Source organism: Solea senegalensis, linkage group LG2 (assembly GCF_019176455.1).
Source record: "Solea senegalensis isolate Sse05_10M linkage group LG2, IFAPA_SoseM_1, whole genome shotgun sequence".
In the NCBI taxonomy this organism is placed as follows: domain Eukaryota; kingdom Metazoa; phylum Chordata; class Actinopteri; order Pleuronectiformes; family Soleidae; genus Solea; species Solea senegalensis.
This window is the reverse complement of record NC_058022.1, coordinates 15,555,584-15,578,822: the sequence shown is the minus strand read 5'-3', so window position 1 is coordinate 15,578,822 and position 23,239 is coordinate 15,555,584. Positions and strand designations below refer to the sequence as shown.

The window sequence follows — 23,239 nt, the reverse complement described above, 5'->3', positions numbered from 1 at the left end:
ATGAATTTCCAAATGTTTCCAAAATTATTTTTACAACCCATTCTGTGAGAAACATAAATCTATCTATTATTATTATTAAAGAAGGCTACTTACTACTAAGTGTATGTCGTCATCTTTGTGCGACTGACTGCCCTGTTGCCTTCTGGGAAAGGAAATTGACGGGTAAACAAATGTCGTTTGATCAAATTATATCGTTGTATTTTGTCGTAACCATTGTAGTGTTTTAATTGTAGCAATTATTGACGATAGATTTATTTTCTACATTATAGTTTTACATGAATGAACAGCGCTAAATGTATGTCTGCTACAGGTTGCGTTAGCTTGCTAGCTGAAGGATTTACACCATGGTTTACAGTCATGGGTGATAATAACAGTGAGGTTTGGTAAGATTTATTTCTTTAACCCGCTTTCTTTTTCTCTGATTGACTTTATTACCGCTTGGTGTCACTAAAAAGAGGGGGAAACGATGTCTGGAAGTTTTTATTTTGTCATGGTTGGTCATCAGGACAACCCCGTGTTTGAGATGGAGTTCCTGCCATCTGGGAAGCTTGAATCAAAGGTAACGTTTCATTATTACCAGCAATAATTCAGTAATGTATTGTTCACTTTTCTTCATTTGTCGTAGTAACGATTATTTACAACATACTGTCTGTACTGTCAGTGGCACAATGAGTTGAGTGATTTACAGGAAATAATAATATTAATAATTTTTAATATTTCGTTTTGTAATTATTGGATACCATTTGTTTCACTTACCACAGGACGATCATCGCCACCTGAACCAGTTCATTGCACACGCAGCCCTAGATTTGGTGGATGAAAACATGTGGCTGTCAAACAACATGTACTTGAAAACTGTGGACAAGTTCAACGAGTGGTTTGTCTCTGCCTTTGTCAGTGCAGGACATATCCTTTTATTATTCACATTGTATTGCCTGATTTTTGTATCATTTCTCATTCTCACACAATATTCACCTGCATCTTTGCATGCGAGTATACAGTATACATTTTAATAGGTCCACCCAGTGTGGTCTGCTGCTGTAGTCCACCTTGTCTCACCCCACACAGCACATTTAACAAAGAAGCAGCACAATTACCTGACAACAAAATATATAAAGTGATTCAGTCATATAACTAAAGTAAAAAAAAAAAACAGTTTCAAGTTACTGTTTCCTTTCTAACCATTCTGGTTATTTTCATCTGACCTCTGGCGTCAACAAAGCACTGTTGCACAGAGAATTGCTGCTCGCTGGATGTTTTATTTTTCGGACCATTCTCTGTAACCCTTAGAGATGGCTGTATGTGATAATCCCAGTCAGAAATTTCTGAAATACTCAGAATTAGATGTTTGCTTTTACAAGTAGTTAAAATAGTGTACCTAATAAAGTGGATGGTGAGTGTATGAGCATGAGAGTGGTTATTGCAGCCCTAATGTTATAATGCCATGCTGTAATTTACTGGTGGGCACTTATGCACTTAATGGAAAAAATTCATTGATAATAAGAATAATATATAATTGTTGCTCCTTTAATCTTTAATAAGTTATGTATTGTCTGGGTTTATTCTCTTTAATGATTTGCTCTACATATAAGATTCATCATGCTGCATGATGCAAGACAAGAAGATGGAATCAAAAACTTTTTTAATGATGTCTATGATTTATACATTAAGGTAAGTGGACTTTCATTAAATGAAACTTACTTGAATACTTTGTCTGGTTTATTTTTTGTTGTTCAGTTTTATGTAAATGAACTATTCTGTCTTTCAGTTTGCAATGAATCCATTCTACGAAATCAATGCACCAATTCGCTCGACAGCTTTTGAGAGGAAAGTCCAGTTTCTTGGAAAGAAACATCTCCTGAGTTAATCATGTCTCATGCACAGGAATGTAAATACATCATGTCTGTGTTGTATAGCTGTCACACTTGTTTCATGTTTATTTTCACGTTTCATAGATAGAACACAAATGAGGATTTTCTATAATGCCTTTACCTTTGAAGCATATATTTATTTCTTTATTTCTAAATGGTGTGAGCAGTTTATATGGCTACTGTAAAAAGTGAACGTTGGACTTGCGGCCCAAAGAATTGGTGATCTGTATTGAATAAAACATATAGATAAACAGTAAAAGTTATTACTCGACTTGTTACTGTTTTCTACTGCTTAAAGAAATTATTTTGTTTATTTTGTTACAATAATTAACTGATTTGGAATCTTCAGGTGATAAAAAACATGCTTCACATGACAATTCACAAGGGTGTTTATTTATTGTTTGGTATGCCAGAAGTACATCTTAAAGGACAAATTAAATCCAAATGAAAATCAGTTTATCATTGGTTCATGATTTAAGAAAACAATCTTGAAATTCAGTTATTTAATTAAAAACAATTGCCCAAATATTAAAAATGCACTTGTGAAATTAATTTAGCTTCATTTAGCGTCACTGGAGGAAACAATTGAGTCAATAGTTTCTAAGGTAAAAACTGTTTTTAAAATAAGTGTTTGCAGAAGCATAAATACACCAAATGTCATGCATGTTATCTTTGCTTAAATATTTATCTTCTGTCAGGGAGTTTGTCCCTTGGTGCTTCCAGGATACAGCCATAATCTATTCACTATCCAGAATGTGCACAAACAGGATCACGTGCAATAATCACAACAAGCCTTAATTTGTTAGTTACAAAAAGTAGTGCCTTAGAAACCCTATACTCTTGAGAAATAATGTAATTTTCTAAATATAAGTATACAGGTCATGGCTATCTGTATCCTCACAGTCTGGAAGTACACTTTTAGTGCCTTAATGACAAAATGGAACATAAAATCATTTGAGAGGGAAGTGAAACTATTACTACATTGCCTTTGTGCTGTAATGACATTTTAGGTCCCCAAATGTTGTCTTAGACCAACACAAAATATTACCTTTTCTGCAAACCTTTTAAAACTTGACATTTGAATGGTGATACAGCTGAGTGAATGATTCAGTGCTTTCATTTTTATTTGTCTCAGGCTGCAATGAAATTTAGTGTTTCAGCTTACTCTTTCAACCAAAGGCATATTAGCATTCTCACATCTTTTACAAATCACAAAGCCAGTAGCTTAATTTGTTTAAATACGATGCTATTACAGCATTGTTCACTTACAGCCTTGTTACAAAACAGGCATAAAAGCAATTTCCTGTTAGTGAAAAATCCTGGACGTTATGAACAGCAAGTGCCAGCAGAGCGAGGCTTTCTGTGGAGCTTGACTGTGTCTGTGGGGATGAGGTGGTCTGTTCTTTCATCCATAGCCAACACTCTACGTACTGCTTCCTCAAAGGCCACTGCTACATTGGTGGCATCCTTGGCACTGGTCTCATAATAGGGGTAGTTGCCATTTTCCTGGCACCATTGCTGCACCTCCTCTATAGACACCTGCCGCTCAGTCACATCCAGTTTGTTGCCCAGGATTACAAATGGGAACTTCTCTGGCTCCTTGACATCTGCATAGTAGATGAACTCCTTCTTCCAGTTCCCTAAATTGAGAAAACTCTGGTTGTCATCTACACTGAAAGTGAGCAAGCAGCAATCAGAGCCACGATAGAAAGGAGTCCTCAGGCTGCGGAAGCGCTCCTGGCCGGCTGTGTCCCAGATCTGCAGGGTGACCTGGTGGCCATCAACTTCCAAGTCCTTGTTGAGGAACTCAACACCAATGGTGTGGAAAAGATGTGCATCAAACTTGTTTGTGACATAACGATTCATAATGGAGCTTTTTCCTACACCACCATCACCCAGAAGAATGACTTTAAGCAGGGATGTCTTAGTTGTCATGGTTATTCACTCCGGTTTCAAGACTGCAAATAATTTACCTGGTGGGAAAGATGCAATGTGTGAAAAATATGGTACACCACAATAATATATCTTTTGAGAAACATTTTTTGGTTTGTTTTTAACCAAAACACATTAGTATCTGTCTCACCCCTGATTGATTTTAGCCTCCTCCACTGGTCCAGATCATGTGCTGTATATCCAGGTTCTTGGTCACATGCTCATTTGTTTAATGTTGACGTGAACAGCCATGTAGGTTCAACCAGCTGGAACACAGTGATAAACAGGTTTCTAATTAACAGAACACAGGACAACAGCGGAGAGGTACCAATGAAACGAGACACGATCTGCCACCATACGTTCACTGCACTGGATGTACGTACTTCAATATGGTATAAAACATACCACGTACACAATGACAATAATGACCTAAAAATACGAGCACATTACGCTGGTATATCTAAGTTAGCATAGCTCTGACTTAGCTGTGCCGAACATGAAGAATGAAAACAAGATGAACACAGCTGGACTTTAGTCAAAATTAAATGACTAACTCGGGATTACTTGCTGCTAAGATATCTAGTAACGTACCTTGTCGTTTGGGCCCAGTTCAGCAAGTGAGAGATAAAACGGGAGGCAATATTCAAGAATATGTTTGACAGCTAGCTGTCTTGGCGAGATCACATTAGTTTGCACTGTTTCCTGGTAAGCTACAGCTAGTTGCTAACAAGCTAACAACAGCTACACGGACAGCCCCGGTATCATGTGATCTTTGTCAGGCAGAAACGGCCAACGAATGATGAGGAGGTAATGTTTCAGGCCCTCACAACGTTAACATACAATGTAATTATTGATTCTAAACTCGTAAATAACATTTTATATGTGTGTTGAACGAAACACGGAATTTATTCGATGTTTACTTGTTGTCTTTACGGGTATTATTCAGCCTCAACTTCCCTCTATTATTCATGCGTCACCACCAGAGAGCGACAACTAGCTGTTGCTAGCCGACATCCCAGTCGTTTATGTATCCATTGACTGCACAGAAATGTTAAAATCAGAAAAGTGGTACACCAGGGGGTTCTGAAAATAATTTTATAGAAGTGAGTGAACTCTAAAGACATTTTCTTCAAACAACAACAAATAAGTACAGGACAGAATGATTGATAAGGCAGATTTAAGCTCTTGGGCATCAAATAGCTCTGGTCTGAACCTATGTCCCTATTTCTATGCACAGTTTAATATTAGGTTGACAAACTCTGCTTTCCCAAATAATATTGTTTTACTTTTCCTTTAGTAAAACAATAGTGCTATAGAACTTAACAAAAACAAAATATAACTTTGAAAGAAAGTCAGAAAAGAGCGTATACAGTGACACTTACTTTGCAGCTTGTTGTATGTATGGATAGACTTAAAGGTACAGGTAAAGTTGCATGACACCACACAGTGACTGTACAAAGTTGAAGAGCTCAGATCATTTACTCAAGTACCAGTAGCACAATGTAAACACAAACCTACTTGTACAAAGTAAATGCTAAAATGACATGTAACAAAGATATGTGCATCAGCAGTAAAAGTTCTCTTAGAGATCTTCCTTCCTTTCTTTCTTTCTTTCTTTCTTTCTTTCTTTCTTTCTTTCTTATTGTTTGGAAACGGGACACATGGGACACTGTTTCATGATACTTCTGTTGTATTTCTTGGTGAATTTACCATTATTTTTATTAATTCAGTAACATGTACACTAAAATTGTTTTTTTTACAAGTTCATTTTCCTCTTTAGTTAAGTTATTTGTGTCATGATCAAGATTGCCCTTCCAGGTATACAATCATATGGTATGTGATAAACACAACAAACAGGATTAGAAAAAATGTTTTAATGTTGTTGTATAATATGACATCAAAGCAAAATTTACAGCACTTACACACTGATATTTATTCATTATTCAAACTAATTAGCCTTCAAAATTGTTACTCACCAAAGAATGAATCTCAGCACTAGTTCACCTGAGAATTCACATTACATGTTATATGATCATTTTCAGTTAACTTCAGCAATGCACCATTGCATACAAAACCAAGGACTAAGTACAGTGTTGTAAATTTAACCAACAAAGTTAGCGTTCCTACCTATTCCTGAGTTCTTTGTATCGTAAAAGAATGTTTAAAATCACAATGGAGATGAATCAGGATGTTCTGGTGCAGCAGCATAGAGACCAAAAAAAAGCATGCACGCACTGGTTGCACATAATCTCCTGTTTGAAACTATATGTTTCTGTCTATGTTGATGTCCCAAGGCTTCACCTTGAGCGACCACTGTAAAACCCCAGAATTAGGAGACCTTAATAATCACAGGAAACATTAATCTTTGATACATGTTATGTAGAGGAGATTTTCAAATTGTTGATCCAAGGTGGAGATTCCTAAAAGATTGGGCTCACATCGTCTTGACAGGGCCCTGAGGTCAGCACAACATTGTCCAGCCCTATCTCTCCACCAACACCTGTCCCACGCTGGGCTTCAAAGATAATCTGAAAGACATTCAGTGGGATCATTGCATCTTTAGTTTGTAGAAAATCTATCACATCCAGTAATAAAAAAGTGCAGTTGTCCTTTTGGATCATATATTACTTTGTGCCTCTAATCTCAACAAGGCTTTATGTGTATTGACTTGTATTTTATATTGAAAACCCCACCATATACAACTGGGCCACACTTAAGACTTTGAATTATTTCAGTGAGAGTCCCCACATGTCCCCACAAAGGCATATAAACCTTCATGTATCACACAAATGTAGACATTCTCATAATGACAACCTTTTGACATGTGGCTCAATTGGGAATACAGGACAGCTAATTACACCAAGCATCAGGCACCTTCAAAAGCTGTTTTGTTGTTTTAGTATTTACTGTATTGATTTAACAATTGTGTGTCTTTAATATATTTTATGATTCGAGTAAATGACTCACAGATTGTGGTGCCTCCTCTTTCCAGGCCACTGTGACAAGTTCTGTCTGCCAGCCCTGGTCTCTGCTTCGGCTCTGCTCCCACGCTGGGTAAGCATTGTTATCCAGCAGCACACTCAGAGTGCCAACATTGTGTCCTACCACACGATAATCAAAGGTGAGGCAGAAGCTGCCCTGCTGGACCCGGTCATTGAGAAGCAACTTCAGCTTGGCCATGTCCTCCCTCTCCCCTAGGAGCCCACTCATAGCCATGTAATACTGTACACCTGAAATAAATGAATTCAGCCATTATACATATCTGTATGTAATTATACAAAATTATTCATCCTAAATGGGTTAAAAACTAATCTTAATGATGCATCTTTATCAATTTATTACCAGTGTCATGGTAGGCTACACTCCAGTCTATGTCATCAGACTTGTCCTGGACCCACTCACATGCTCCCTGGTCAAAGTTGCAATCCATGATAAATTCTACATGGTAAAAACAAAATGTAAATGAATTACATAAACAGCCATTATAAAACATTATAAAACAACATTTTAAAATATAATATATTTGATTACCCTCCTGGACTGGTGTTATTTGGATTTCTTTGAGTTCTGTGGCTGGGCCGAATACTGACTCGAAGTCTTCTGATACTATGGAGGTAAAAGAAAATGAATCCATGTAAACACATGAATTTAAGCTAACATGATAATCAGTGGGTAAAACACAACATTATCAGGTAACACCAAATTCCTGAAAATATGTGATCTGAAAAAAAACAAAAAACATTCCGAATGTGTGCATGGAAGAAAGTCTCCTCAATGAAACAAAAGCTAGAATGGGGATTTTAACCAACAGGTGTAGACTTGCACAGCTGTCATTCATTTTCTTGAGATGGAACTACAACTTTAGGATACAGCTCCCCCAAGCACTTAAAAGCTCTAGCAGCAAACCACCCCCCTGGTAAGCAGCCTTAGAGAGTCAGGTTGAGTGACAGCTGGGGGTTATTTAACCTGCTCACCCAGAGTGGTCTGTGGTGTTAGAGAGGTCTCAAGTGCTGATGACAGACTTCCCTACCAGCAGTCAAGTCTGTTTGCACAACAGCTGTTTTGGGGAAAACATAATAAAAGGCTTGGGGGCTCTGTAACCTCCCTTTCTTCCTCACCCTCCTCCCAGGAGATGGGAAGAAGGCCCAGGATGACTTGTATCCTTGGGCTTTCGCATACCGATAAGGTAACATTCCTCCCTGAAGGTGATGGTTGTCTTGGGACCTGTCTCCTCTTGCCAGTTCCTACACAGACTGTATCTATGTTTCCACGAAGATCAAGAGTAATGTTAACCCCATATGTTTCAGTGATGTACATCCCACTAAATAGACACACTGCACACGCAACTCTTTTTTTTTATCTGAGGAAAGTGGCATAATCTGTTGCCAAAATGTGCACAGGTTGAATGACATGGGTTAGGAGTCATTGTATCATCTTATTCAAATCTTAGCATGTTGGACAGTAATAGGCATGAGCTGGTATCCAGTGTCAAGGCAAACTATTGTATTGTAAAAATCGAGGTTTTCTGTCATACTGTGTCTAAGGTATGATGTGTTTTTAATTACTTGTCAAAAACAGAGTGCAGGAATCAGGTTTTGAGCAACATTGAAAAACACGCCTCTGACTGCATTCAGTTAGTCAGCTGTGTTTTAGATTTAATCACAATACTGTGAAATACTGTGATATTTTTGCTTAATGTGATCCTACTGTAAGAATCTAGAGTCCTTTAGTGTTTTGAAATGTGTAGTTCTTTATTGTTTGTAAACTTTATTGGTGTTTCTAGGTCTTGGAGGCGCCTGAGGTTTTAGATGTGACCTGTTTTAAACTTATTTCAGCTGCCTACTGGAAAACAGATAATTGTGTTCAGATGCTGTGTACACAAGAGCAAAACCTCTGTAGAAACACACTTGAGTTTGTTGGTCTGTGTATGATTAATGCATTGCAGACCACCCAGGATACTAGAAAGAGAATAAGTGAACAGCAGCCACACTTAACTGAAAACATCTCCCCTTGGATTGAGCTGGTTGTCTTCCTCTTGCTCTTCCTCCTGCTCTTCCTCTTGCTCTTCTTCCTTCTCAGGAAATCTGTTCTCTGGACGCTCCTCTGTGTGGGAGCCAATGTAGACCTCTCCATCATAGTCAAAGGGCTGCTGGCGTATCTTAGAGGGTGGCGTAGCGGCTGGTTCAGGGATGATATTTTTGATTTCCTCATTTTCTAGTTTACCTCCCAGAATTTCAGGCCTCACTTGGGAATCTGGGATGGCTGCAGGCAGGGAGAGGATTTAGGTTAGACAGGTGGAACTGTAATCATGAGTGGGAAATGCAGTATTTCTACTGGATTAAAATCCATTTGTTGGTTGTGGTCATGTGTTTTGCAGCTGCAGCTCGTGTCAATATCCTCCTTGCACTCACTTACCAGTTCATGGGTTAATTCAAATCTATTGCAGGGTAGTTAAGCAATGAACATGCTAAAACAACAGAACAACAAACAATTTGTTATTCAATGCAGATTCATGACTGACATACGTTATACATTGCTTAAACAAAAAAATAATGCACAAGCAGTTTATCACATTCAGCAAGTATTCAGACCCAGTACATGTTCACAGTTTGTTATGTTGGAGTCTTATGCTAAAGTTCTTTAAATGATTTGTTTTCCTCCATCAACAGAGTTCAGGATTGTTTTAGAAAATTAACAAAATGTGAAAAAAAAAAAATAGCATAAAGCTTCAGCATAACAAAATGTAAAAAAAAAAAGTGAAGGGGTCTTCATACTTCCTACAAGCACTCTAATGTCTCTATTAAAAGGATCATGCTGAGGATTCCAGTTCGTATATCAAGCATGTGTGTGTGTGCCTTGGGCGTCCAACATTTCCAGCCATGAGCAAGCCAGAGTCAGTGGAGGTGTTTTTAAAAAGTGGGTAAGAAGAGTAGGCGAAGGGGGTTGCAGGGAGCGGAAGCAGAATCTCAGATTCCACACATTCTCACCATTGAGGAAATGATCTGCACTGCCTTTGTCTCCATCCCACGACCTTTGATAAAATGGCTTAACTACAAAACATAAAGGCATCTTCATTTATGTTGAAACCCTTGGCCTATACTTCGTATGCGATTTGGCTATACACAAAGTTTCACCTGTTACTTTCTGGACCTGGTTTAGGGAGTGCAGCACAACCTGTTTTTTCCCCCTTCTTCCTATTTTTCCATTGGCTGACTACCATGCAGTGTCATATTTACACATGTGTGTTTTTAATCTGTCTCTCTCCATTGCTAACATCTGAGTCTCAAAGCAGGAAGCTTCCCTTGGCAGGACTGTTACTTTCTGATGTTGGAAGAGTCCAAATGAAATATGTGGCTGTAAAAACATGAAAGAGCTCTTGAACAATCTGACTAAATGCTCTCATCTGGGGAAGGCCTGAGAGATGGGCAAACTTATGTTATTTGACATGTTTTAGCACAGATTATGAGGCACTCCTAAACTTAATTATTTCTATTCTGTTAATTTTGTGAAACTGAACTCATATCTCACCAGAGCATTCAAAGCCATTGCCTCTGAAGCCAGGCTTGCACCTGCACTTGTAGGATCCTTGAGTGTTCAGACAGACAGCATGGTGGCTGCACTTGTGGGTGCCGGCTGCACACTCATCGCTGTCTGTAATCGGAAGAAGCCTATTTGTACCTTTTTTGAGGAGTAGAATGGATCACAAATTTTTCCCCTGAAATGTGTATACCTTACCTACACAGTCATATTTGCCGTCTACATATTTCAAGTCGTAGCCGTCCTGGCACTTGCAGATGTAGCTGCCAAACGTGTTGACACATTGTCTGTTGTATGGGCAGAGGTTCTTCTGAGTAACACATTCATCAATATCTAGAGGGAAACAAAATGGGGACAAATGAAACGGCCTGTAATTGTCATTTAGTTGTACATAACCACTGCAAAAGTATGTTACATTACTCACTGCAAATTTTATACAAAATCAATTTAGCAATTATAATATTCTCTGAAAATAAGCGCATGTATTCATTTCAAAAAACAAACTTTAAAATGTATAGATATTTAATTCCCTATCTTTTACATTATGGAAGTTTTTGTGATGGCTAATTTCCACTGCTCATAGTTCTTGATACTTCCTGCTGACTATTGTCCTGGTTGGGATGTAGCCAATTGTATGCTTCCTTTAATTCACACTAAATCATCGGCTAATTTTTCCATCTGCCAGGCCAGCAGGAAGCATCACCATCCTTTAACAAACACTACTGATTTGTTGAAGTAGTGTTTCCACTGTGTGTATTTTTGATTTCTTATAGTTCTGCAGTTAGTGTTAATGCCTTCTTTTCACTAAAAATAGAGATTGCTAGACATTAGAAACTGTTTGGGTAGACTAGACATGGGTCCTTTATTGGTCTGAAATCTTATTTGGGTATACAGTATGATAAAATGTCTTCTTGGAACATTTTGAGAGGAAAAATGTATTTCTGCTGCACTATTTTTGAGTGTAATGATGATCTTTAAACTATTTAATGACGTCTCCTGTGAGATTAGTATGTCAGACTGTCTCTGTCACAACCCCAAACTATTTTGTGGGAAGACATATCTATAATTGCATCCAAGCATGTAAAAGCCACATAATAGACAGGTTTTTCTGCTATGCTAAAAATCCAAGTCATTTTCTCGCTACAGTACTTTTAATTTAAATAAGGGTTTTTTTCTTTATCTGATTTTTTTTGTTTTTTCTTTGCTTACATTTTGTTTAGACCTATCTTTGGCTTCTTACCCACACAAGTCCTGTCATCTTGCCCCAGTTGTAGCCCTGCAGATGGGCACAGGCAGCGGATCTCCCCCTGAACTTCTTCACAACCATACTGACAGTGAGCAAGAGAGCACGTCCTGGAGTCTATACACAAAGAAAGAAAAATCAACATTTACAATAATGCAAACTCTGCAGCTGTATGTTTTACATGTGTAGGAAGACTACCAGGATAAAATACTCACTGGCACAAGCTCCATCCGGCATTACGGTGTATCCATTGAGGCAGTAGCACTTATAACTGCCATATGTGTTCATGCAGCGATGCTCACAGGGACGAGGTTTCAGGCCGCACTCATTCAAATCTGCAAATTAGAGTCATATTCATGTTTTTGCCCACAATGCCATATTTTCTAAAGGTCAAACATGTAGGTTTTGTCTCCACTTTCATGGAAAAACAGCAGATTCTTGTCGCAAGTAAAGTGAGTTATAGGCTGGAAATTAGATCGCGCTGTACCCAGTTTGACCCATGTTTTCCAGACCCTCTACACTGACCTCAATGACTCACCTTGACTACATGTTTTTCCGGTGTATCCAGGGAAGCACTTGCATTTGTTGGGGCCAACGCACTCTCCATGCTTGCAGCCGTGATCACACTGAGCTGGTAAAACATTTAAGAAGAAAGTACCATCAGAAATATCAGTGGTTTTGAGAATGATGGACTCAATTCAAACCACACATTCTATTGTGCAGGAGAGGTTTTTCAATCTAGACTGTGGTTTCCTCTACATTTCCATGGTTAGGAAAATAGCTCTCATGAAGAGAAGAACAATTATTAGGACATTACGGGACAATGTAGGAGTAGATCTTGATGATTATGTCCACAATTGAATTGTTAATTCACAAAGCACTGTATGCAAACTACTATGTTGACATAGTGGTTGATGCTAAGACAAGTATTTGTCATCAAATTTATTATTCGCTGATAATGAACCAGTCTCTTAATCGGTCAAACCTTACCCTCACACTGTCCTTTACTGTTTTTCTTCCAGCCATAGCAGCACTCCAGTCTCCTGCCATAGCGGCACACACCTGGTTGGTTTCCAGTAAGGACTTGTCCGTTTTGCCTTTGTAAAAGAAGAGAGGAGCAGATGGTAAGAGCTGTACTTTATTTATAACACAAAACTTGGACTGTATGCAATGTTAGACTAAGGCTAACAAATTAATGTTATTTCAAATATGGGTTTATTTTCCTATCAAGCATCTAAAAGTAGCTTTTCAGGCATCCATTTCAAATTATGATGATTAGAATGATCCCGATGGTCGTGGTGTGAAAGAAACCCAGCCTAAATAAAGACTCCCCTCACATGCTCCCTTATAAAAGCAGGGCTCCCTGTGAAGCAATGGCCATCTGACAGGATGTTGGCTACAGATGGAGAAAAACACACCTCGGCTCTTTGCCTTAATTTTCATCTGACTTTAGTTGCTAGAATCAGATGAGAATCTGTAAAGCTATTCTCAGTTGTGGTCAGCGTCAGCGAGTCAGCATTACACTCAGAATAACCTACACTATGTTCATAGAGATTACATTGCATGTGCATATTTTTAACCTGTTAATTAGATTAAGATGCTAATGTGCTTTTTGCCATTGGCATATTAGATAAGTAAATGCATGACAGAATCACACATCCAAATCAAATTTGACAGTTTTCAGCATCATCAATTCTTCCTCTGAGCTCAGTGGCAATTTATCTTATCCCAGATGTTAAGGTATTGCAGGGGCAGCATCCTAAAATCAGCCTTGGCTCCAGTGGGACTGCAGGAATCTGAGACCTGGTAGAAATCCACCAGAATAGCTCACAGAAAAGGGACTCCGAAGTGTGACAGGTGCTCTTCAGTTATTAACAGTTGCTGTGCCACATTTAGCTGACACACTGTCATAGCTGCCATAGTTTCCTGTTGGCAGCAGTAGCAATGTGTACATGCCATCAAAACAACGGCCTTTCCCTGTAATGATTTAAAGTGCACAGTTCAGAGTAAATCGCCACTTTTAACACGTGGAAGAACTCATTGTTAAAGAGGTAGTCATTCCTTTTTTTGGTCACAGGAAGCATTACATTACATTGCACAATAGCCAATTTCATAGGTAACATCGTTGGTTTGTTATTGGTATCAGCACATATCAGTCATCATACACAGGGATCTGTGTAACATTATGCTGCAACATCTTATCAGAGCAAATATCAAGACATAAAAGACACTTGCTGCAGGCCCCTGAGTTAGAAACACATCATGCAACTTCAAACTGTCTTGCTGGTACTTACTTATAGGCTTCTGCTCCAGAAGAGATGCAGGAGAGCAGGAAAAGAGCACTGACCAAGGCAAATGGCTGCATGTCTGTGACTGTGGGCATCCGGAGCGCTTTGTTTCCCACGAGGCTGACTGTGGTTTGCGTATGAGTTCCAACTATTCCTCCTGGGGGCTTACGCTCATTAAAATGCTTAGACAGGAACAGGTCTCAGTTGAGCCTTTGACAAAGCACACCAGATTTCATGTATTTCGAGAGCCCAAAGTCTCCTCCTGGGGGAAAAAAAATCCCTCTCTCACTTTCTTCAATGGAGCAGCTAAACTCTGTGTCCCATAATTTTCCTCTTCTGTCTATGTAAAATTCCAGAGGTGGGTTGACACTCTGTGAAATGACACTGCACTGTGAGGGATAGGTTGTGACTTTTGGAGGTAGGAGTGTGTTTGTAAGGGGGTGGGGATTTTGTTTAGGGGTGCTGCTCTCCTCACTGAAACCCTATACTGGACCACATGAAACTCTTCTCGTGAATCGCCATTAGGAAAAAACAATGTTCAATGCAGGGTTACATAACTCTTTTGATTTTGTTTCTTTCCTGAAATGGCTCAAGCTTTCCATCATAAATGAGTTGTTCGACAGGCTGCCCATGCTGCATATATTTTTGGATAATTAGCTGTATTGGCTAATTGTGGAACTGAGGCATGCACAGGCCTGTCATTAACAGCTGAGGTGCTCTTTGATGTCTTACTCACAGGTAGCACATAAACCTCTGCTCACTCACATGTGCTAATTCCAAGTTCAGCCATAAAATATTTTAATGAGACGTCACACTTTCAAAGGCAGCTCCGACATCTGGTTCAGTTCCTCCATACCCTCAGAAATTAACAGGTGATGTTTTCTGTGCTGTGGGAACTTCTGGGTTTAGTTTACATTTTTGGTTTGAATACAGAATTAATATGTGCAGAGAATACACAATCTGCCTCATATACACTTTAGATGTGCAGAGCCATTCTACCAAAAGATTGACAAGGATATATTTTGTACACTGTAGTTTACCCCCACAATCTGGAAGCAGAAATGTTTCTGATTGTTAAATATTGGTTATATCACATTTTGGTTTTACAGCAAGAGAACAAAACTGAGTCAGTCTTGTTGAGCCCAGTTATTGCAACAGTCATATTTGACTTTTTTTCTAGCTCTGCTCGTGTGAGGACTTCAGAACAAATAGCCAATACAGAATGCAATAAGATATGAAAAACTTAAAACTCTAAAACTTTATTTTGTTTGATAGAAAAGCAAGGTTATGTTCTGGTGAATTACGCAAGTGCTAAATGCTTTCATGAAAGGTAGAGGATTCATTCTGATTCATAAGGTTCTTTTAGGAAATACTGTACCTTTATATGGAGAGCGATTGTTTAATAATCTAGGAAAGGATATAAAAGCTTTATTCTGGGGGGAAAAAAACAAAGCAGTGTTTTCAGGAGTGGATATGAGACTTAATTTTATCAAAGATGTTTTACCTCTCAGTTCATAAACAAACAGTGTGGATCGTGCCTTATGTAGAGTACACTATGTGCATATTATTGTTGCCAATGGTCGAATGATGATGTCCACAAACCAAAGGTATTCACATTTAAGAAGCTGAAACATCAGAAAACACGTTTGAATTATTAAAAAATAACACTCAAATCGATTAACCAGTTATGAAAATAGTTGACGATTCATTTAGTAATCGATTAAAAATTGATTCATTGCATAATCGTTGCAGCCCTATATCTTTACCACCTCTGGTAATTGAAGGAAAGACCTCAAAATAACACACACTCACATACTGAGATGCTTTTCTCTCTGTGTCCAATTCCCTGTGTGCAACTTGACTCTATATGACACCTTAAGCATGTGGGTCATGCAAGCTATACATTATGGGGCTGTCTCTGTGTTGCTCACTGTGAATGGACGTTCTGTGCACATACTTTGTGGGTCACTATGTGACCCTGATGAAGACATTACTGTCACAACAACAGCACCCTCATCTGTCCAGGAATTTGTCTAGCATTGAGTCTATGACTAAAAATGTAGTCAAATAAGATTTACTGTACAGTGCAGTGGTTTTTGGGCTTTAGTGTACAATTTAAAAATATATGCTGGCATACTGTATATGATTATACATACAAAAGCACAAGGATTGCATAACTTATGGTAGCTCACTGCATAGTACACTGAGCTGTTGGTGATTCACTGTGTTTGCTTAAGATGTTTCAAAAGCCTGATACATGCTGCTGTATTTTTAGCTTTGGTATTTAAGTGTAGTTCATTTGTTTTTACAACTGAGGTTTGCATAATGGATTCACTCATTTCTGTGTAGTGAAAATTAATAATTATTGTTCTTGCCTTCATCGCATCAATTGCACTTTCTTCCAGAAGGGGGGGACATTGTACTGTGCTTGCTCACAAGAAAGAGTCAAGGGGTAGACAGCGGTATTGTTACTGCAAACTTTGCCATCAGCCTGTATTATAGTTGGAGTTTCACCTTCATTCTTTATTGTCTATGTATCTCACTTTATTTATTCATTTATTGTTTTACAGCGTAACATGATTTGTGGCTTGGTATGGTTTGTTGTGCTCTCCCAAGATTTAAGATTAAATCTGTATGTGAGTGGAATTTTACCACTAGCTGTGATTTATGGCATGCTTTGTCACTTTTCTGGCACAAGAGGTCCATATGTCTTTGGATGTAGTTTTAATTTACTAAAGAAAAATCCTGAATGAGATGACAGGGAGAGGTGATTTTATCATTTTAGTGCATATGATAGATCCAGACATACATTACGCACATTTGGCTGTTTGTTGTTGTTGTTGTTGTTGTTGTTGTTGTTGTTGGTGGTGGTGTTTCATGGCAGTTTGCATGTGTAATGTTGCACTGGTGCCATCTTCTCTTTCCTTTTCCCTTTCTTTTCCTCCTTCTCTTTCCTTGTCATCTCTGTCTCTTTCTGTTTTCAGACTGGTTACTGAACTAATCTGCAAGTGGCACAGCACTGTGTTGCAACACAATGACCATCATGACATGTGCTGGGCAGCTTTTTGAAAGCCACCCTCCACTTACCGCCGTCCTGGCCTGTAAGGTTGCAGACGTGAGTTGATTGAGTTATAATGGCATAATGCAGCTGATACCGTTCATAACAAACCATTTATTTTTTTAGACAATTAGATGACTCTGTGTGGGCACACAAACATCACTCATCCAGTCTCTTACTACAGCTCATCATACAATGAACAAGACTTTTACTATAAAAGGAGAGACACGACTGTTGAAGAGTTATTTTGAAAGTGATATGTGTACACAACCACATCCTGCCCTGAGTGGGAGATGACATGAGCAGCAGAGAACTTACTTCTCATCAAAGACACTCTAATACTATTTCAAATAATGTGTTAAAATATGTTTCACCAGCACTGTCTACATTTGCCCAGGTCACATTTAAAAAGTTCATTGGTATCACAGCTTCTCCAGAGTAAGTGATTTTTAACTATAGTGTGGTCATACTAAAACCAAACTAAACCTGATCAGTCATGTGATACACTAATAAGGAGTTGCAGTTAGGGAGTTGTGACTTCCTCTTGCGATAAATATAATGTTGCAAAATCTTTTTGACTAGTTTGATGTGTGTGATTGTAACTGGCTCATCCATCACACCTCTCTATTGGTATTTTGTGCACACATCCCCATGTATGAAAGGCAGTAATGATGGTCAAGTGTCTGAAAGAGGTCTTAGCGTTTTACTTGTTACTGTTGTATGGCCCTGTCCTCTCTGTGACCCAAGAGAAACCTCCTGTAATGCGCACACAGTAGATCTTATAGGTCCAGGTGCTCCTCCTGGAACATCTGCTGCCTGCAGATTACTCACTGACAGGCTGCTTCTAAGTGGAGTGCCCAGAGAGGAAAACCTTGAGGGATTCAGGGTGTGTGAGATCACACAGACACTTTTCCCCGTTAGTGTGACGGGTGTGGCAGACTAAACACAGGCTTTGGCCTCAGCTGGGTACCCGTTGGCCTCTTATTAATTATGCAACATTGGACACATGCTGTGAAGGTGGCCTGATGGAGAAGACATGGCCCTCAAGAGAGTTAATGTGTGGCTCAGCATTATTTATTAATGGACTAGTCTAGCCAAAAGTCTTTTTATTGAATTAATCAGTCTGTCAGTCCATATAAAATGTGGCCTCACTGCTGCTGAGCCAATGATGGTCCTTCTTCACAAAATAAAACTAAAGTTGTTGTATGTCAGTAGTTTTGTTCTTTTCTTCCTGTATTAGAGGAGGCAACTGGCCTCCTGAATTAGCAAAACTCCCTGCTTTGTTACATTTTTCACAGTGTAGCACAACATTAAATACACATTTCAGCGTTGGTCAACATGTTCTAAGGCTCACCAGTGGTGCCAACACCCAAACTTTAGAAAGCAGTGCTCTGGATGTCGCTGTTTCATTTTTCTTCTTCTCTCATTTCTGTTTGCCTTTGTCTGGTTGTAATGGGGAACTTCCACTGTTCACTTCCTGCTTCATGACTTTATTTTCGTACATGTACTTTTCACTGTTTGAGCCTCCTTTTCATGCAAGGTCTTTTACGGTTATTTCTTAAAGACCTTTTCTTTTCTTCTTTGGCTACTTCCTTTTCAATCTAGTTTTACTCCCTGTGTTTGCTGTAATCTTCTGTTGTAGTGTTGGAACCTGGTACACGTAGTCTGTACTAAAATCCACAATTTACTCGCACACATTAGTTCTGGGATGAGGCCTTGACAGTCTCGGCCTGTTTTTTTCTTTCAGGTGTAACACAAAACATACAACTTAATTCGTTCTTTGTATGGAAATGCATGTTTTCCATGCTGCTATTATCAAAGCTACAATTGAAAGAACACAACCCTGTGATAATGAAGCTGTAAGTAAACTTCACATTGTTCTTTGATGTGTATGTGAGTTGAGTTTACCATTTAACCTTTTAAAGTAGCAAGACGTTAAAGGTCAGAGTTTAAACCGGTCCTTTATTCTTCTTAACTAAGGAGCTCCATGCTGGGTATAATTACACAACTATGTACCTAAACAAGAGACTCCACCTCCCCTCAGTGCAGTGATCATGTACACTGCGTGCCTAACAAGATACGACATGCTGCAGTATCAGTTTTACCATACCAAATGTCTGTTGCCCCCATTCACTAGTGTGTCCGGGGGTCATAGGCTGCGGAAAACACATTTTAAAAAGATTGTACTGTTCTTAAATGTAAAGAAAATGCAAATAACCTATTTTTATTTCCTATTTCTAGTTTTGATAAGCTTTGTAGAATGTGTTGCAGGAGCAAAAAAGACAGAGGGTGAAAAAACTCTACAGACATTTTTTTACATTGAGTACACGACTGTATTATTAAGCCCTAAGATAAGAGCGGACTAAATATATGTTTTGGTTTGCAAACAAGTTATATAACTTGACTGGCATGTTTAGCTTGGTTCATATTTGTCCTTAACACATGACTGACTATTGACATTACACATGATTTTAAAATGATTTTACTAACTTTGAAGCTTTAAATGGCCTGCCTCTTATAGCTATTATCGTCATTCTTCTTCTTCTTATTATTATTATTATTATTGTTATTACTGCCACATTTATCACATTTTAGACTTCAGCTTTAATTCGATTTGTGTTGTTTTACTACTTTGTGTGTACACACACACTCACATATACATATAAACATTTACATTGCTTTAAGTGTCACAAATTGCAGAAGTCAGTCACTGGGCCAGGACAAGAGGAGCAGATACAAGACAAGCACATTCCTCAGTCAAAACTCCACCTGGTTTACTGTCTGTAGTCATGTGTTACATACTTATGTGGTGTAGTTTGCACATAATGTTCTTATCGGTGGCAGGCATTGACATTTTACACTGCTGTGCAAAATGACAAATAATTTGAAACAAGAACAACAAATACAGGAATTGGGAGCAGCCAAAGTTGTCATCTTTGATTAAACATGCTTAAAAATATACTGTAAGTTCACCAGCGCAGTTTCATATCTGTGGAGCTTTGCTTCTAGAGTAAGGAACTGCAGCTCTTTAACCACATCCTCTTACAAACTTCTGCGTTCAGACACACTCACAAACAAGCTGCAGCAATGCGCCGTGAAGCTTTAAAGGCAGCACATGAAGATGCAAAGTAGATTTAACATTTGGGGTTCAGTGACACAGTGTGACATTTTTTTTTTCTCACAGAGGAATAATCATAATCTGTTCTTTGTTGTCTTTGTTTGTTATGAAACATTACAACTAAAATATATATATATATATGTATATATATATATACACACACATATATATATATATATATATATATATATATATAATCCTATGCAGATACAGTGTAACAAGCAATCCAGAAAACTATATTGTAAGTTTGTGAAACACACTTGTGACTACATTAGAAGTGGGAGGAGGAGAAGTTGACAAATTGTGGGGAACTGAGTATTTGTCAAGAGCATTACCTTTCTCTATTTTGATGAAGCATAGCAACCCAAAAGACTTAGAAAGAGAGCAACATTGTTAGTGGAGCTTTAGTTTCTTTGTGGATTATAACAACAATCACAACAGTCATGCATCTCATTATTTTTCAATAACTATTGCCAGAAAACTAACAGCTCTTATAATGTATGGGCCATTTTTTATGTTCTTTCAGGGAGGAACTATGAAGCAGACATGGTCAGAGTTTTACTGAACTTCAGTCTGAACTCTGGACAGATAGAGCCAAAAGTGTTTTTCGTAACAGGGAACTACTTTGTTTCCCTCAGTGAATAAAGCTCTCAGCATGTTCCTGACTAAACTTGTGACTGTGACAGAGCATTACAATAAAAAAAGCCCTTGTTCCATCTTTAAATCCACTTATACTTAGTGGCCTATATATTCACTGTCCTGCAAATGTCAATTTATAATTTATTAGGACATGTTAATTTATGTATATGATGCTTTATGTGTGCATCTCAATTCACACTTATTCCTATCCCTCTGTCACACATGATCACTGATACAATCTAAACTAAAACCTTACCTTGTTGCCAGTACTGAAGTACTAGCTACAGATCACACCATGCAGCTCTGTCACTGCTCTCTGAACACATCTAGCATCTAATTCTGTGTATTACAGCAAAGCTGTAATGATTGACAAGTGTAGTAATTTGCTGCTACAATTTTGTTGAACTGATGCCATTAATGAAGGTACATTCTGTACATAAGTAGATAATAAGCAACAAGAGAGGAGACAGTGTCTTTGTATTTACTCCTAGAGTATTTACTCTGTTTATAAGGTTTGCAAAGATAATAGTAGCTTTTATTTGTTTCTGCTCACAGGTAAATGTTGTTCATCTAAGTGATCAGTCTGTAAGGCAGATACTGTAGATATTTGTTCTCTACCACAATTATTAAGTTAAGTATGGCAAAAGGCATGCATCCAAGAGTTTTTCTGTCACACATAGCAACCATTAGTGTTGCCATATTGGCCACCTTACACCCTCAGCTTTTGTGTCTGACTGTCACACAATGGAAACACTTCGTTCTCCCACCAACGCTATAGTAATGCAGACAAAGATGAATTGTTCTTTGTATGGTGCACTCTGAAAAGATACAGATGCTGAACCTCTTCGTGGAAACCCTCTCTCATTTGGATCAATCTCACTAATAGATAGATCTTATTTAAAATTGATTTTAAATCATATTTAACACCGTTAATCCATGCTTGTGTGTTTGATGCACGGCAACATTTTTTTGTCAGCTTTTGCCTAAACTTGTTTTATCATGATACATATCAGATGACTAAAGGCGGATTATATTATTGCTCTTGCGTGAAAGCTGTCAATTTGATGTTACATCTGATGTAAAACAAAATTCAAACTGCTTCAGTGGTGTTTTTGTACCATGCACAAACATTATATCCAAATATATATATATATATATTAAGACTTTGCTGGATTGCTTTTGAAGAAAATCAAAATATGTAGTGTGAACTATTACCCAATATCTTGTTGTTTTCACAACAAGCTGCCAACTGTCACCTTATAGCGCTGATTCCTTCATAAACTCAAATGGTTTCGTTCTCAACTATTGTGGTGTGCTGCAAACCTGTTTTGGAACAGGACAACCAGGCTTAAACAGGAAGACCATTGAAAATAAGCTTTTTTTTGTCGGTGTGAACTGAACCAGCTGCTGATTGTTCACAGGGAAGTTTAGTTTCTCATGTGTCACATCAACCTGCAGCTAATTCCAGGGGGACTAACTTATAACCTTCAATTTATATGTTTCCCATAACATTGACAGCAGACCTGTAGTACAAACACTAATTTACAGAAAAAAAAGCCACCACATGTCCAGTAAGCTGCAGGAAATCCACTACATTATCCTTAGAGAAGGCACAAGCTGATTTCTAAAAGCAGTTACACTTCCACTGATTTAATGAATCTCCTCCCTTTGTTTGGATACCAGTGAGATATGATGTACTGAAAGTAACTGTATGAATTCAGAGCTTTGATCAAAACAACACCCTCTGATAATGTGCAAAAACCTAAAAGCTCCTGTCTGCTACCATGGAAACAGAGCACATGAGAGGTGGAGTGGGTGCTCACGTTTAAGAATGAACTCAAGGAAGGAGCAGAAACAGTGATGAGTCTCACCATGTTACAATGTAAAAATAATAATCCTTATTTGACATTATTTGGCTGCTAATGCAGGGGCTGTTATATTTGATTGTAAATCTGAATTGTTTATTCAGTTGTGCCTTTTGCCTATTTAAGACTATACAGCCTCTTTCTTTTCATTTCTCGTCATTTCTTACATAGCGACTATTGCTGTTAATGAGACATTATTAATATTACATGCTGAAGGTGGACATCCCACATACAGTAGGTTTTCTAGGCCTATCATCTTTATATGTATATGAATGACCTTTTTCCAGTGTCACACAAAAAACATTCAGCTGAGGCCACATAGATTAACATTAGTGCAGTGTGTACATAGTAGTGACTTTTGTTGTTGTTGATGTTATTATTCAGCTTCTATTTCATCTCTGTGAACAGAGACAATGTAACATTATGTGTATTATGCGTCCTTCATCTGAAAATGCTCTATAAAGCAAAGGTTTCAGACCTGTTTACAGCATTGGCACCAGCAAGAAGCAGGTTTTTGAGCATCACAATTCACTTTAATTCAATTCAAACTTTTCGTGGGTGCTGCTATGTGTTTTTACTCACACTTCACTGTTTGGCAGCCGTCTCTGAACCTCTGTGTCATTGTTTGATATACGGTATATGACTTGTTTGGCCAGCGGAAGCTTCAGTGTGCTCTTATTGTAAGTGC

The 23,239-nt window shown here is 38.3% G+C and overlaps 3 protein-coding genes and 1 long non-coding RNA gene across 6 annotated transcripts in view; 2 read left to right on the top strand and 2 right to left on the bottom strand.

Annotated features, from left to right (window-relative positions):
* Positions 1 to 76: 76 nt before the first annotated feature.
* On the top strand, positions 77 to 2,130 carry trappc2 (trafficking protein particle complex subunit 2). Its single transcript, XM_044052388.1, has 5 exons — positions 77 to 162; positions 456 to 559; positions 762 to 906; positions 1,586 to 1,671; positions 1,769 to 2,130. The coding sequence occupies exons 2-5, from the start codon at positions 467 to 469 to the stop codon at positions 1,865 to 1,867; spliced, it is 423 nt and encodes a 140-aa protein (XP_043908323.1). The 5' UTR covers positions 77 to 162; positions 456 to 466; the 3' UTR covers positions 1,868 to 2,130.
* A 229-nt stretch (positions 2,131 to 2,359) lies between these two features.
* On the bottom strand, positions 2,360 to 4,579 carry rab9a (RAB9A, member RAS oncogene family). The gene is made up of 3 exons (XM_044052375.1): positions 4,395 to 4,579; positions 3,955 to 4,069; positions 2,360 to 3,844 (listed from the first exon to the last, which is right to left on the bottom strand). Exon 3 carries the CDS (start codon positions 3,804 to 3,806, stop codon positions 3,198 to 3,200), a length of 609 nt encoding a protein of 202 aa, XP_043908310.1. The 5' UTR covers positions 3,807 to 3,844; positions 3,955 to 4,069; positions 4,395 to 4,579; the 3' UTR covers positions 2,360 to 3,197.
* Positions 4,580 to 5,662: 1,083 nt separating this feature from the next.
* egfl6 (EGF-like-domain, multiple 6) lies at positions 5,663 to 14,257 on the bottom strand. 3 transcript variants are annotated; one of them, XM_044052316.1, is made up of 13 exons: positions 13,878 to 14,257; positions 12,574 to 12,680; positions 12,122 to 12,214; positions 11,799 to 11,918; positions 11,581 to 11,700; positions 10,539 to 10,673; positions 10,332 to 10,454; positions 9,791 to 9,853; positions 8,799 to 9,065; positions 7,335 to 7,409; positions 7,146 to 7,241; positions 6,771 to 7,033; positions 5,663 to 6,331 (listed from the first exon to the last, which is right to left on the bottom strand). In XM_044052316.1, exons 1-13 carry the CDS (start codon positions 13,964 to 13,966, stop codon positions 6,224 to 6,226), a joined length of 1,659 nt encoding a protein of 552 aa, XP_043908251.1. In that variant the 5' UTR covers positions 13,967 to 14,257; the 3' UTR covers positions 5,663 to 6,223. The 3 variants fall into 3 exon arrangements, with proteins under 3 accessions (XP_043908251.1, XP_043908260.1, XP_043908269.1); XM_044052325.1 differs by lacking the exon at positions 9,791 to 9,853; XM_044052334.1 differs by lacking the exons at positions 9,791 to 9,853; positions 10,332 to 10,454.
* Positions 12,652 to 23,239, top strand: part of LOC122786243 — a 62,009-nt gene continuing 51,421 nt past the window's right edge. Inside the window, exon 1 of the long non-coding RNA XR_006362415.1 lies at positions 12,652 to 12,707. This is a non-coding gene — a long non-coding RNA (uncharacterized LOC122786243). The remainder of the gene's footprint in view (positions 12,708 to 23,239) is intronic.